At 45.2% G+C, this 16,017-nt stretch overlaps 1 protein-coding gene across 1 annotated transcript; it reads right to left on the bottom strand.

The window, feature by feature from the left end:
* Positions 1-416: 416 nt before the first annotated feature.
* LOC147679411 (uncharacterized) lies at positions 417-4,683 on the bottom strand. The gene has a single exon (XM_086942967.1). The coding sequence runs from the start codon at positions 4,602-4,604 to the stop codon at positions 4,470-4,472; it is 135 nt and encodes a 44-aa protein (XP_086799093.1). The 5' UTR covers positions 4,605-4,683; the 3' UTR covers positions 417-4,469.
* Between the last annotated feature and the right edge of the window lie 11,334 nt (positions 4,684-16,017).

Below are 16,017 nucleotides of genomic sequence, written 5' to 3'. Positions count from 1 at the left end.
GACTAAAGTCCTAACTCCAATTTGTTTAATACTAATTTGACTGTTCATTATTCTGTCAATATTTTCATTATTTCACAATATTTTTCATGGCACCACTCTTATAATTCGCGCTGCACGCTGCTTTTAATATGCCACTCTCTCTTTTGGTTCCTTATTTAGCTTCCTGTTTAGCATTACTCCACTCTCCATAATTCTACTTTCTCCATATTTTCAATTATTCCATTTGCTCTTTTTCTTTTATTTCCCTCTCCCTCTTTATCCTCTTTCATTTCTGCCTATTTTTTCTACAAGTCTGTTTCACAGAAAGTGACCACATCACATTCCAGTCATTTAAACGTACAATATCCTGAGTTCTTTCCAAATAGTTATCTATATGGCACCATCCTCTTACAAGAAACAGGATACCAACACCAAAACAAGCACAGAACCCTTTTTATTAGAACATAGCAATAAATATATCATACATAATTCCCATTAGGGATTTTCAAACCATAGAATAGTTCTTAATTCTAAGCGTTGCTAGATTGGGACCCCCTTGCACAGTTAATATCACAGCTCACTCTTCCATAGGAAAAAATTGTTTGCCTCAAGGGGGTCCTTAAGCCAGGAACAAACTAGTCGTGGCCCAACCTCAAGCCTGCATATGCATGCTAATTATATACTGTGTATGACCCAGGGAACCAAAGAAATTTGTCTATCCACATGTGCTCAGTCTATGGGGCTAATGTATTTATGGACTTCTTCCCTATCCTTATGGCACCCAAAATGAAACCTTTTGTTTATATGGTGAAGCACCGTGTGCCCATGGCCTTAAATGATGAGCTAGTTGAAGCTCTGACCCACCTCCAGATAACTTGAGGAGTCCATGAATGGAGAAGGCTCTTCACGTGAGGTCCTACCTACCAATCCACCTTCTGAACAAGGATCTCTCTGGCCGCAGGGGAGGATCATTTACTTGACTTAAGTAATGAACGAGCACACGGAAATCAAAGAATCCCATTTCTTGGTTACAGACTAGGAATCTAACCTCTCAATCCTAGGTACTCTCGTAACGTGGGAATCCTGCCAGCTAGCGACAGCAGAAATTTGATGTGGAGCCTCACACTACTTGAGATCGGCCAATAGCTTTAAGCATCTCAACCACATTTTGCAAGATGGGTAGTAGTAACCTGCAAACTTGCAAGCCAAACTAAAGCTTGACTGGATGACCGTTAATGGATAAAGGTGCCATTAAGAGTAGAGAAGAAAAAGTAGTCCATTGGTCCAGTCCTGCATCTCTAACAATCAGCAACAAAAGGCATTCTAGAACTTTCGCTTGTTTGAAGATTTCTCGTTGGGTTTTAAGTTCTGTTGTGACATCATTCATTGGATGGCCCCTTTTAAAGGATGATGGGGCCATTCAATGTTTTTGTGCGCTATGCAGAAGACATGTGCTTTAGGCACTTGGAAGGCGTGCCATTGTTCATCCCAAGAGTATTCCTCCTGATATTGGGAGGTTACATATGACAAGTGTTGCTGTGTTGTCCCTTGTAACTGCATCAGTCCTTCGGGGATCCCTTCACCTCTGGAGATGCTGTCCAAGAGGCGTATTCAGGTGTTCATGACACAGAGGTTAAGATTGTCAAACGCAAGAGCTCTGGCCAGAAGACTAAGAGCTCTGATTTTATTTTCATTATTTTTATAGCAATTTAAAAACTTCGAAAGCAAGATTGAAACATGCAAGGGGGCTCAACCGAGGGGTGGGCTGAGATGGAAGGCAATAAATAGACTGCACTATTATCCAGAGGTTCTCTGGAAGTCAAATCTAACACTATGGTCTTGCTGCTGCCAAACACTTTATCGCATCATAATGTTTTCCAACACGGGAATTGCAAGCGTATAGTGCAATTCTGGACCATTGTGACATTTTTCTGCGGTCAATGGTTGCTGAAAGTAGCAGTGCAAAACTATTGTTTGAAGCTGTTAGTTTTAACTGTCTTTGCATGGGTAATGTGAGAAGCAGAGCACAAGAATTTCCTCAAACAATGTTTTTTTCTGGGAAAATGTGAAAGGAAAAATGCAATGCATCCGACACCCACTTGTCACAAAGTAAGTGTCCTCATGTAGTTTTTTTTTAAGTTTTGTAAAAAAAGGCAAAGTGAAATGCAAAGTCTCGTTAATAGAAACAACTGCACAAGTGCTTCACAGGTACATCTTGTAGAATGAACATTATTTGCATAAATGCAAACAAAATGGCCACCAAACATGTTCCCTTCAAACTGAGCACATGCACACCAGACACGTATTAAACTAGGACACACTATTATTTTTGTTTGCAGGAGTAGGGGTGCTTAAGTCCTTCCTTCCTTATTCCTGATTTGTGTTCTTCCTCATTCCCATGCTACCTTACTCCTTTATATATACACCCTTCCTTTAAATCATTTTTTCTTTCTCCATAACTTTGTTGTTGCCTTCTTCCTTCTCTCTTAATTTTGCTTTCTTTCTGCCCACCCTCTCCTTTCTCTAAACTTGTACTGCCTTACACTAACCTGTTTATTATTCGTTCCCTAGCCTTCTTTGACTTGCTTCAATCCTTTTTTCTCAATTCCTTTCTCAAGCGTTCCCCTTCCCTTGTTTAACCCTCCCCTTACTTATAGATACTGTACTTCTTTCTGCATTTCTTTCAATTTCCCGTTCCCTTATTGACCTTCGCTTCTTTGCTATATTTTTCTTCCTCAGTCCTTCCATCTCCCTTACGGTTTCTCCTCCATGCTTCACCCTTTCGTGCTTCTTCCAGCTCTGCCTCAGTTCTTGTCTCTTCCATGCACTATCTTTCCCTCCATGTCTCCCCCTGTCCTTTTTCAGAGGCTTTCTTACTTATTTGAACCTCTTTACACTCCCCCCTTTTATTACTTCACTCCCGTGATTACTGTCTGCAAGATTTGCGCTTCGCGCCAGTAGTTGTTCAATCCTTACCCACCCCTCCTCCTAAAAAAAAGGGAGCAGGATGAAGATTTTGTGCCCTGGCTACGTTAGCTACGATGGACTCCTCACCCCGCACAACCTAATGCTCCGCTAAGAGTGGCTTTCATATTGGGTCCACACCGTTGTTTCAACAGATGCGAGCGGGATTGAAGTATGAGGGTTAGATTTACTAATGTTAGTTATCATTAAGAAATCCCTTGGCTTTTTACTAAGTCAACACAATACTTTGTACCACAAAAGAGCCTTTGCAAACTGGTAAATAACCCCTTTGTTTGTTGTAGGCATTAGTAGTCCAGCCAGAAGGAAGCATGGGTGCTGGATGTCAGGCTCACAGGAAGAGCAGCCTTCGGATGTCAACAACTACATTTCCACGTTCACTTACCTACCTATTAATAATGCTTACAGATCGATTCTATGCCGCGCTGGTACTGTATGTACATGCATGATTCGTAGAGCTGATGATACAAGAAGGCCACTGCAAGCTGGCTTACAGTGGTGCCACAAATTACCCCATTGCAGTGCCAGATTGCAAGAAATTACCTAAAATTAGGTTTTTGCCAAAACAAAAAGAGGGCATAAATGTCACAGCAAAGAATCGATAAAAAACCTGCACCAGATAAATAGAGACCATGCACTGCGTCAGAGATTGTGGTGTTGGAACCAAGCACACGTGTGCAAGAAAATCAGGGCTGGCCCAAACTTGGCACCCCCAGACTTTTGTCTGGGGTGGCAGGAGATAGAAGGCAGCAAAAACCTTTCAATCAAAGAAAGCATTCCACCAGAGCAGGACTGCTTTACTGCAAGGGTGATCAGTTGGTTTAAAGCTGCTGTAGAGAAGCATCAATTTGCTTTTCAATAGCATCCTTCAGCGTGCTGTCAGGGAGTAAGAAAAATGCAGTGTTTGTATATTTTGAAAAGGGAATGGTTATTTGCGCCATCACATACACTTAATATACCAAACCATTCTACTGTTTTTCAAAAATACAAGCAGCACATTTTGCTGCTTGGAGACAGTGAAAAGTGTACGTTTTTCAATGTGCTCACCAAGGTAAGTGGCATTATGTTTTAATATGTTATCACTTTGAGTTCTAGATTTAATGAGTGTTTTAAGTGTGAACTAATACATATATAATATACAAAAGATTGATAATTAATTGAATCTACTTTAGTGTGCGTGCACTTGTGAAAGAGAGAGGGGGCGTAGGAAGAGGAAAGCATGGCAGGAAGTAATTGGGCATTTTTGCATAGGCAGCATAACCTCTGTGGCTGATCCTGTAGAAAAGTATCCTGCTACACCTTGGTGCTGCCCCTAGTGCAGGTTGCTGCTGAGTACAGGCACTTCAAAGCACAATGAGCTCGCACCATCTAAAACTTGAAATCAGGTCTCCGGTTATGTTGCCCAATAAGAGGATTCAGGTCCCAGAAAATTCCTGCTATTGTCTCCCCAGTAGCGGCTGCAGTCTCTGAAGTGCATCGTCATTTCACCCCACGTAGGATTCCCTCCATCACTTCAGTACCATGAAGTAAGTGGTCCAACCGGCTAGCAGCAGCGCCCCAATGAGCATCGTGTAGCTGACCAGCACAAAGGCCAGGAGCTCCTTCAGCATCTGCAAGACCTGGACAGTCACAGAACCCTGCATGATCCTCTGAGGTGTGGCAAATTCTGCGGTCCAGCAAGGATGACCACAGATGGGATCACGGTGAGGATGGTCTCGGGTCTTCAGGATGCTCCTGCATTTGAAATAAACAGGACATTGTTGCTTAATATTTTAAATAAGTTAGGAATTCTTTTCACACACTCTAAAAGCTACATTATTACAAAAGACTTGGAGGCCAACACTAAAAACGTTATCAACGCTATTGCTCCATATAAAAGAACATGACTCTGGACAGAACACCTAGCGAAATCACAACATAAATATCATAGAAGTTTCAAATATATTTAGCATTCTTCGCAGTCCCAGAAAGACAAGACAATGTGCCCTCTTCTGTTCATTAGAATGGTTTTGCAAATCACAGAAGAGATCTGTGACCATATAGAGGAACAAGGCCTTTATACATTCACAGAATTCCGAGGTAACCTGTGTACTCCAAAAGGTATTTTATTTATCCCTATAATTCATGGCCACACCATCACTATTCTATCAAACAGCTCAAATCATTGGTCTCTTGATGCTTCATGAAAAATATACCATGGTTACAGACATTGGATAAATACGGATTCTATACTGTGAAAATGAACATCGTGGAATATAGATATTTTAGGCATTTTAATGTAAGTCACTTAAACTATGGTTGTCCTTCAGACTGTGTTGTAGCTTGCACAAAAATTGCTGCTTTCATGTAATACACTCTAGAAGTGGAAAAAAACGCCCCTATGCAATAAATATATCGTTATACGTAAAGATTATTAATTTTCAGGGGTAGAATAATTCAGAGGACTGGGAACTGAAATGCTAGCTGTCCCATTCATTTTAACCAGCAGTTGCAATTCTGATCAGTGATCCAACTTTCACACTGTCTGCTTGCTCAGCCAGGCAACAACTTAAAAGTTATAACTTATTACAGTTGTGATTTAATTTTCTTCCTGCAAATGACTAGTGACGATAACAGTGTGTCGCCCCAACTAATTTGCACAATTTTTTTGTAAATGTTATGAAATCCCTAGTAAGAGATATATTTTACCTGTATTTAAAACACTTAACTTTAGACAGTGCAGCCCGGTATCCCCATAACTAAAGTACCTCATAGGATAACTGTTGCACTTTAAATTAGTCATTTGAATGGATGGAATTGGTTTGTCTTTAATCGGCTATTTTCCTGATTGTTTATAACTTAATTGTATATATGAAGAGTCCTTTTTAATATTTTAAGCTTTTTATCAATTTTGTAGTACACTTTTATGTTACTGAAAAGTATTGAATAACGTTATCACTGACTGGTGATGTTACAACTAGACTAATAAAAAATGTACATATACATTTTCATTCAGTTCTTACAAGCTTCCATAAATAAGAGGTTCCTTTGCATCATTTTTATACAGAGAATAGTTTGGCCTCTTACCTGCTGGTGACCCACAAAACGTTTTGCAAGGGCTCACCTCACTAAATTATTTGCACCATGATCTAGTGATTTTCAAACCTTCTGTGTCTACTCAGAATAAATTTGCCATTTACTTTTTTCTGTAGTTTACCATCTTTTCACTGACAATAATTGTTCCCCACACATGAAGCACCTTCTAATGCACATCTTATACATATTGGATTGAGGGTACGCTTCAACCTACTTTCTGCACAACGTAGTACGAAGATAGGCCCTCTTGTACAAAGACTAAATAAAAGGATCTGTAAATTGCGACAAATAGCGATTCGCAATTTGTGATTCCTCAAATGGAATATACAAAAATGGGTTTATTAGAAGTGGTTGCAATTTGCACACCGACTTCTAAAGAATCCACTGATATTTGGAGAAGCGACCTATGTATTACCAGATTGATTCTCAAAATACCAATTCGTAGTGGGTGGCAATTTGACCAACCTCATTAATATACATAAGGTAGGTCATAACTTCAGACCCACTACGCTTGACTTCAATGACCGGCTTAGTGGCCTCCTGCAATAAGCAGACCACTGTGTTTGTGATTGCTTTTAAATAAAGCATTTCTTCTTTTAAATGCAGCCATTTTCCTTCAAAGGTAAATGGGATGTGTTTAAACTTTGGTGCTCGTTGCACCCCACCCCCAAACCCCCCCACGAGGTTGTCGCAGACGTGCGAGGGTTGTGACAGTCTTCCACCGGTCTTCTACGGCCTACAGTGGTGCAGATCTCCTACCCCCCCCCCCACCAGAGGCGCAACTAGAGCCAGATTTCGGGGGGGGGGGGGGGGGGGGAAGAAAAAATTTCGGGGGGGGGGGCTGAACCTTTAATCAGTAGGCAGAGTGGAGCTGCAGGGGCTCTTAGAAGGGGCGAAACAACTGCAAGGCCTGATTAAAAGACCATTTGAATGTTAAAGACCTGTGAAACGTTCGGGTGCGGCTCTGTGTGTGCCTGGGATCTGTCTCATCCCGAGCTGCCACACACGACGGGGGGGGCTGAAGCCCGGTGAGTCCAATGGGTGTTGGGCGCCTGCCCCCACCCACCACGTAGGAGCCCGGGAAGAAGGAGCTACCTCGCCCGACCTCCGAGGCTGAGGCAGGAACCGCTGCGAGCCGCGAGAGGCACCCACGAGAGGCACTTACCGGCGCTAAAACACCCAGGTGACGGGGAAGGGGTGTGGGAAAAGACATTGTTGTGCCCGGCCTTGTTGTGCCCGGCCTTGCTGCGCCCGGTTTTCGGCTGCAACTGAGGTGGGGGGGGGGGAAGCTGTGGAGTGAATGCCATAGGCCAGCCGGTGAGTTGAACCGCCCAGTGTGGCCCCCCTCCACCAAAACAAGAGCAAGAGCTGGTACAAGAGCTGGTGGCTGCCTGCCTTCCCCTGGCTGGCTGGCAGCTGTGGGCTGGAACTGCTAAATTAGGCTGCTAAATCAGGCAGCAATTACCAGTTATCATGCAGGGGCGATCCCGCAGATTGACCCAGCAGCTGATACGGTCGCTCCTCCCACCCCCCCTCTGGGGTGCCTGGGCCCCTCGCCCCCTCCCCTAGATAGGCGATCCAGGCAACCAGGAAACTAGGCAATTATCATTCATTCAACGGCCGTAGGAACCCAAAAGCACCCAGAAAATAAATAAATAAATAATACAAAACCACAATAACTAGCTCTGGATTCAGACCTTCTGGCTGCAGTAACTGTCTCCGGCCCCCACGACCCGACTCAGCCACTGATTTTCAGCACCCAGCGCCCAAAGGAACCAGCGCAACAAGTGCACTGACGCACGGGTAGCACCCCGTGAAGAAAAAGAAAAAGAATAGGAGTAGGAGCAGGGGATCATAATGAGATCCGGGAAGTCTAGGCATCCACAGGTACCCCTGAACCCTGCCAAAAGAGCCAGGAGAGCAAACAAGGGCAATAAGAAACTCCGTATCGACCCTATGAACGCTAGTGAAGACAACTTGAAGAAAGGGGTGATGGAAGATGAAAAGGAAGGAGGAGATGTACGGCTGATCCCCTGACCCCCTTTCTCCCAGGTCACCCCAGCTCAAAACCTTCACTAAACCTTAAAGGGACTAGTTACCAACCAGAAATTTACACTATATTTTCATTCATTAAGAACGCTGGTACGGTCCTCTGCTTGAACAGCTGGAAAGCCAATAACTTGCCTACTCCCATGCTACCGATGTCCTACGCACCGGAACAAGAGATCCAGACAGAGCCAATGAAAGAGCCAACGAGAGGGTTGAAGAGCAAGCCCACCGCAGAGGTGATAGATGACAAACAAGAAGTCAGCGATGATAGGGAATGCCCTAACGTCACACAGACTGAAAAATGCAGTGAGCTTCACAGCGGGGTGACTCTTATGAACATCAGAAAGCGGGACTCCAACCTGGACCTGGACCTGATCCTGGACCAGGCGCAAGAAATAAAACCACAGGCATACAAGAGAAACCCTCAAGACCCCACCCAGAGGGCCCTGAACACTGGAACCATAATAAACTGGACCCTGAAGGGCACTCCAAAACCAACTGGAGCAAACATTTTCCCAGAAGACCGGCACTACACAGCCAGAGACGTCGAGGAAAACCCAGGGATACAAAAGGCACTTAAGGTGCCCGGACACCTGACGCGCCTGATGCTCTTGAAACACCAGCATCAGTACCTAGCGCACCAAGCAACCTGAACACACGGAACATAGGCCCCAGAACAATGGCAGGGCAAGGCGCCCCTGGACTACCACAGGATCTCATGTGCGAGAAAAACATACTCTCAACACAAAATCATAGGCAGGAGCAACCAGAGCACTGCAAAGGAACGGGCAGGATCACTGACCAAAAAGACAAAACAAAGGGGCAGCCTCTGGACTCTCTTACCGGAAAGCTTACCACGGCACCGGACTCACATGCGCCCCAGGCACACGCTCATCATCCAGCACATTCCGAGCAACCCTCTATTCCTCCCAGAGGCCTTCCTTCAGTCCTTGTCAGTTCAGCCTCTATCCCACCAAAGGCCACGGACCCAGAAGCCTTGTACCTCACGCAAGAAGAGTGGGAAGAATTGGTTGCCTCTTATACAGCACCCTCTCACGTGGCTCCAAAAGAGGTAGCAACAGGTCTAAATTGCAATGCCTCACAACCCAGCCCCAGGAACACAACACCGCAAGCTAAGGTAGACATATGGGAATCTCTCCTGCACACAATGCAACTGTACGTTAACGCCATCCAATACCAATCAGACAAGATGGACCTCCAGCTGTCAGTTCTACATTTACTATCACTCTTTGTCGCCAACATCGCCAACAAGCCAGCTGAACTGAACAGTCTGGTTAAAAGGGCACAAGAAGAGACAGCATTCATACAATCGAACTGCACCGGCATAGCAATCGTGGACAAGTTGGCCACACTCCCAGCAGCAATGGATAACCTTCTCTCAGATATCAGGGAGGCTGTAAAAAACAGTTCATCAACCGGACAATTTGAGAGGAAAAACTGAGCACAGCAGACAAACAACGAGGAAATTCTGACACCAACTCAGGGGCTCTTATCCCAAGTACAAGAAGAACAGCGGGCAAGGGAAAAGGAGCATATAACATTATCAAGATCAAACGGACAGCCCAGGGAAGGAGATCTCATATCGCCAACAAATAGTGATACAGCAGCTACACGGAAACCCCCCCCAAAAGGAGGAACCACTGGAACACGGGAGCTCCCAAAAGCAGGGCAGAAAACAAAGAAGGAAGGGCCGCAAGTAAAAGCTAAACACCCTTGTAGAAGGTAAAGGCAAGAACAACCAAGCCAGAAATTTGTTCCCAGACCCAACGCTTGATAAGTTGGCTCAAATGAGCTGTGAAACAGACACGGATCTGGACTCCTGCCCGATCCCCAACCAGAATCAGTGGTATACGATCCAAAGGAAGGAGAATCAGAAAAGAAATACCTCCAACATGGCGACTCCAAAAAAAAAAAAAAAGATGGCCCCGCCCAGAGGAGCAGTGCAAAAGCCGCAAAACCCAACGCCAGCGAAAGCTTGAACAAGTCTGGGGAAAATATTATTAATTTGATCGCCACAAGAAATAAAAAACCTCCCCCCAATGTAGGTAATGGGGCAAAATCAGGTCACACCCCAGAGGCCACATCAATAGTAAGTTCCGCAAACCAGGAGCTAACGGGAGCAGATGAACTAAAGGCCCCAGACCAGAGAACGTCAGCAGAGGAATCCACCAGGGTCGAGACCACCCCAATAACCGCGCAGAGCAGTCCTAACAGGAAAAAGGTGCACTTAGGTAACCCTACAATTTTGCTAATTCCAGAATAAACATCAAGGGACGCTTTTGACATCTTAAATAGGGGTAAAATACTATGCTTGCTGGACTCTATTGACAGCTTAACAAATATATCCACTAATGATCTGGAGTCAGTGGAATTCATAGTCTCAGCGGAACAGGGGTGGAAGCCACTAAAACAGTATGGGCCACGAAGGAGTTAGCTGAGAAAGTGCTCAACAAACAAGCGAAGCTCAATAGCTGGGGCATAATTATTTGCCCATTTGTAAAACCTAGATACCCAGGTCCTTTGGCATGTGACTTCCAACAACAGAATGTACAATACCGGCCAACCAGGACCCTCAGTCACTTTCTGTACTGCGAGGGGCCCACAGCAACACCCCTGACAGTTTAGAACGAAAAGAGCAAGGCTTTAGAAAGCAATAGGTTGTGAAAGAGGCAACCAACCTAGACTGGACTTGGCTGTCCAGGACTTCAAACAACAAGTCGGAAAAACGTTAACAAAATGAGTCCGTTACTGGGAAATCTTTTTTAAAAATCTTAAAATTCTGCTCCTGGAACATCAACGGTCTAGCTCATGGACACGGAACTAAACCTTTATATGCAAAGATTCGACCTCATAGCATTGCAAGAAACTTGGTCAGACTCTCCTCCACGACTCCCAGGCTATACCCTGAATTTTATCTCTCCTACACAGAGCGCAAGATTTGGCAACAAAAAAGGAGGCCTTGCTACATACAGTTCATTAAGAAGCATGTTTACAGTAGAGCCTCTAGCATACAAACTAGACCCTCCGAACGCAATGCAAGTACTACGAATCGCCATTCGAGAACAGGGAAAAAACGAGGAGATAATTTTAATAAACCTTTATTTACACCTCTGAGGTAAAAAGCAAGGAGCCCAACAACTGAAAGAAGCGCTCATAAAACTATTAACCGCAGAGAAAACAAACAGTCTAATCATTAGTGGCAATTTTAATCAGAACATGCTCAACAACCCGGCCACAGAAATCGGCACAGATGAGGACCCATTTGCATTGGAACAATATTCTCAAGATAACTCTTCTGGAGGGAGAAGTACAAAAACAGCGCAGCAACTCCTAGCGACACTAGAAGAACTAGGTCTCCGAGCACTAAATGGAAGATTCGCAGGGGACCGCCCTCAAGCGGCAACATTCCATAGTACAACAACCAGTTCAACAATTGATTTTACCTTCCTCTCCAGTAACCGGTTTCAATCAGCAAGTGATTTCCACATCGGCTCATTAGACTTTATTGACCACTTACCCCAAGAAGTGACACTAGAGGCCTTCACAATTCTAAATCCAGCATGCGCCATTAGGCATAAACTAGTTTATACTGCAAAAGATCGGTGGATAAAATGCAGAACAGATGACCCTCAGTGCCTCCTGCTCTACGCTAAGCAAGCACTCGGCGAAGCCCAAAATGAAACAACAGACCTAATTGAGAGCTGGGAGAAATTTGCAGAAACACTACGCAACAACATGGAAAAACACAGAGGAAAAACCAGCTCGAAGGAGGGGGCAATGCTGCGAACCAAACGCGGTATTATGATTACAATTTTATAAACAATGCTCATCTAAAAAACCTAAAGACTCTCATCGGCCAAAAGCTACGAAGGGTAAGGACAGATCCTGCCGCCTTGGAAGAACTGAGGCTGCTAAAGCGTGACCGCAGGAGGCTGGTCTGGCGACTTAAGCGAGAAGCAGAAGAGTCCCTGTGGGCCAAATTTTTACAAGACGCCAAATCTAACAGCAGCGCTCAATTTTGACGAAAGATCAACAATTTGTCCATGGCGCGGAGTCAAGGCATTAACTCTCATGTCACAGAAGATGACTGGATAATCTTTCTTAGCACGCATTTCAATGGTATTGACACTAACACCCAAAAAAATGTCTAAACCCACAAAGGACACCGAGGGTCAATTAATGCTCTGTCGTGAACACCACGACCCTCAGCAGCTAGATCAGATAATTGTAATTAAGTGTGCACTGATCTGTAACGGAATCTCAAAGGAAAGGCGCGAGGGGGCCCAGGGACAAAATGGGATTCCCCCTATACTGTTCAAGCAAGATCCGGATTATTGGGCCGCTACTCTCAAACCAATGTTCGACAAAATTCTGCAGACATCAATAATCCCATCATCATGGAGGGGAGCCATCATTTCACCTATCTTCAAAAAGGAAGACCAAAACGATCCAAACAATTACCGGCTAGTGGCCCTGCTTGACAACGAGGCAAAATATTTTGCGTGACTCCTTCTAGAGGAACTGTCATCATGGGCAGCTGATGTTTCAGCAATTCCATACAATCAAACAGGTGTTTGCAAAGGTATGGGTACCACTACTAACATTCTAGCACTTTCTCTATTAATCGATGCCGCCCTATAAGCGAACCAACCACTGTACCTGTGCTATATTGACTACAGCTCAGCTTTCGATCATGTCAATAGAAACCTTCTGTGGGAAAAGTTATATAAGCTGAACATCCCCCCGTTGCTCTTAAATCAACTAATCATCCTACACAGTGAGACATGGGTGCAAGTTAGGCTGGGCACAGGCGATTACCTAACAAGGAAGATCCCAACAAATACAGGAGTAAAACAGGGCTGTGTACTTGCCCCAATACTTTTTAACCTTTTCATGGGAGAGCTATCAACGCTGTTGAATGAATGCAACTCACATGCACCAAAGCTAGGGGGCTCCCAGCTGTTGAATCTATTTTACGCAGATGACTTGTTACTCATCAGCCGGACCCCTGTAGGCCTGCAGCGGCTACTGGACATTACTTCAAGATACTCCTCTGCTAACAGGCTTAGCATCAGCCGAGAAAAATCCAAAGCTATGTGCATTAACTTCCCTAAAAAGAAAGTAACACGGAACTGGCTCTTGTCATCCAGGAAGCTGGAAACGGTCTGTGAATATCGATATCTGGGGGTCATCATAGACCGCAAGGGCAACTTCATGCCATAAAAAGGAGAGGGATAACTATTGCGGCGGCATTGAGAAACTTAAAAAACGGTTTCTGGCCCAAGCTTACTTCCTCTCATAAAGGTGATTCAGGCAAAATTAATCCCAGCCATCACTTACGGCAGCAAATCTATGAGGGGGTGGGACACTTCCTTAGTAGACAGAATGGAAGCAAAGGCGCTACGTATGATCTTCGGCCTTCCTAGGTATACATCGCCTGCCCAAATGAGACTAGAATTTGAGCTACAAAAAGAAGAGCTGGCACGCAAAGGAACCTACATAAAAAGCTGGCATAAAGTAAGCAGGGGAGACCCGAAAACCCTAAATGCTCTCCTGTGGAAGGAACTTCAAAATAAAGAAACCTGCCCTGCAAGGCTGTACTTGGAGGCCGCCACCGACGACCTTGGCTTACGGCAATTATGGGAACTCCAAGGCTCCCCAGCAGGCTTCAAAAAGGTGGTCAACAAGACAGTCCGGAAAGAATCACTGCTGCAGGACAAAGCGCTCTATCAAAGCGGGCTCACGGCTGGCTTACAGTTCAATCAGATATCATGCCCTCGCCCCAAGCTTATCTACAGACAGGCTTTACCAAAAAAATAAAAGAGAAGTTCCGGAAATTTCGCCTAGGGCTATTGCCGTCAATGGCCCACTTACCCCCATGATTACGGCCACAATTAACAACAACAAGCTGACTTTGCGGTAACGGCAAAGAAAACACAGTATATTTGATCACTATCTGCAGCAAACTCATTCAAGAACGACGCTCCTTCTTGAGACCACTTTTTAACATCCGTGAGATACGGACCTGCAGGCAAGCGGTGCTCGCTTGCTTCAAAGGCGATGATATCCGCATAAACATTGGAAGATCTTCCGGGATGAACTCTTCCCTCCATTGTTTGACATCTGCGATCAGTCCCTGGTCTCAGCACGGGTACCAGACTGCTGGAAACTTGCCGTGGTTTCGCCTTTACTTAAAAAGCCCACCTTGGACCTGGCAAATCCTGCAAATTATCGTCCCATCTCCCTGCTCCCGTTTCCATTAAAGATTCTGGAAAAGTGGGTCACAAAACATCTGTCTAAATACCTGGAGATTGGGTCCTGTTTGGACGAGGTCCAATTCGGGTTTAGACCGGCCCACGGGACGGAATCAGCGCTGGTGACTGTACTTGACGACCTCAGGACGCGAGCCGACCATGGAAAAGCAGCCTTCTTAGTGCTGCTCGATATGTCGGCCGCTTTCGACACGGTCAGTCACGCAATTCTGATTAACAGACTTGAGGAAGTAGGGGTAACTGGCCTTGCCCTACAGTGGTTGACATCTTACCTTGGAAACCGCCACCAGGTAGTGGCACTGCCACCGTTTAAATCCAACATCAGAAGAGTGGCGCAAGGTGTTCCACAAGGGTCAGCCATCAGCCCCATCCTCTTCAACCTGTACCTGCGGCCCCTAGTTGCGCTGATCAGATCTTTTGGCATAGCGGTGACGAACTACGCAGACAACACTCAACTTGTCTTCTCTCTTGAGGGCAAGGAAGCAGTGACACTTGACACCTTCCACCGCTGCATGCTCGCAACTGCGGACTGGCTGAATCAGAACTCGCTGCAGTTTAACAGCTCTAAGACAGAAGTCTTACACTGCACCACTGACCGCGTCCCTAGACCTCTTCCGCCGGATTTCTGGCCACCTTCCTTCCAAAGTACGACTGCGTCTTCCACCTCGGTCCGCAACTTGGGCGTGATGTTTGGGTCCAATCTCCAACTGGATGCAGCTGTCAATAAAACAGTGAGTACCTGCATGGGATTGCTTCGCATGTTGAGAAAGGTCCTCCCGATGCTTCCCATGGACAGTAGGCCAGAGGTGGTGAGGAGCATCATTGTAAGCCGCCTGGACTACTGCAATGCTCTATTTCTTGGAGCACCAGCCACCTTGGTAGGAAAACTGCAACGGGTGCAAAATCTTGCAGCCAAATTAGCGCTTGCTCGCCGCCGTTACGACTCTCATCCCAGGCATTAAGAGACCTTCATTGGTTACTAATCCTTCAACGGATCGATTTTAAATCTTTATGTATTGTATTCAGGGCCCTTCACGGACAAGGCCCAGTACCACTTCAGAACATGTTTCATTGGTATACTCCGTCCAGATCCCTTCGTTCGGCGTCCGCTTACCTTGCTGTGGTGCCTAAAGTTCTGAGATCATGGCTGGGCGGCCGATCTTTCAGCTTTACGGCAGCCAGATTATGGAACACTCTTCCGCTAGGATTGAGAAGTATGAATGACCTTGTCTCTTTCAAGAAAAATTTAAAGACACATCTCTTTCCTAGGACTGTTTCTTCTTAGTTCCTAATTCAGTAGGGTGCGCAGCAGGATCTTTCAGTCAAAGCGCCAGGATACCCGTTGGGTGACAGACACGCGCTATAAAAGATTACCAATACATAGATACATACATACATACATACATACATACATACATACATACATACATATCCAACTGAGCTGCCGAATGGTGAAATTCCTTGAAACAGCAGAGGCCCGCTTCAAAACGTTGAAGGAAACGAACAAACTTTAGCAGTACCGTAAAGGACGAGAGGATCAATCCAACGGTACCCCTGAAGATCAAGCTTTAGCGCGACACCTTGACTTTGTCTTACACCGAATATCACTGACTATACAACAGGGATACCCCGAACTGTT

The sequence above is a fragment of the Lissotriton vulgaris genome, chromosome 11 (genome assembly GCF_964263255.1).
Source record: "Lissotriton vulgaris chromosome 11, aLisVul1.2, whole genome shotgun sequence".
NCBI lineage: Eukaryota > Metazoa > Chordata > Amphibia > Caudata > Salamandridae > Lissotriton > Lissotriton vulgaris.
The sequence above is the reverse complement of the archived record's forward strand: the minus strand, read 5'-3'. Positions and strand labels throughout refer to the sequence as shown.

Bases quoted from the DNA above. Each gene is read 5' to 3' on its own strand.
- LOC147679411 (XM_086942967.1), bottom strand. From the start codon at position 4,604: ATGCAGGGTTCTGTGACTGTCCAGGTCTTGCAGATGCTGAAGGAGCTC.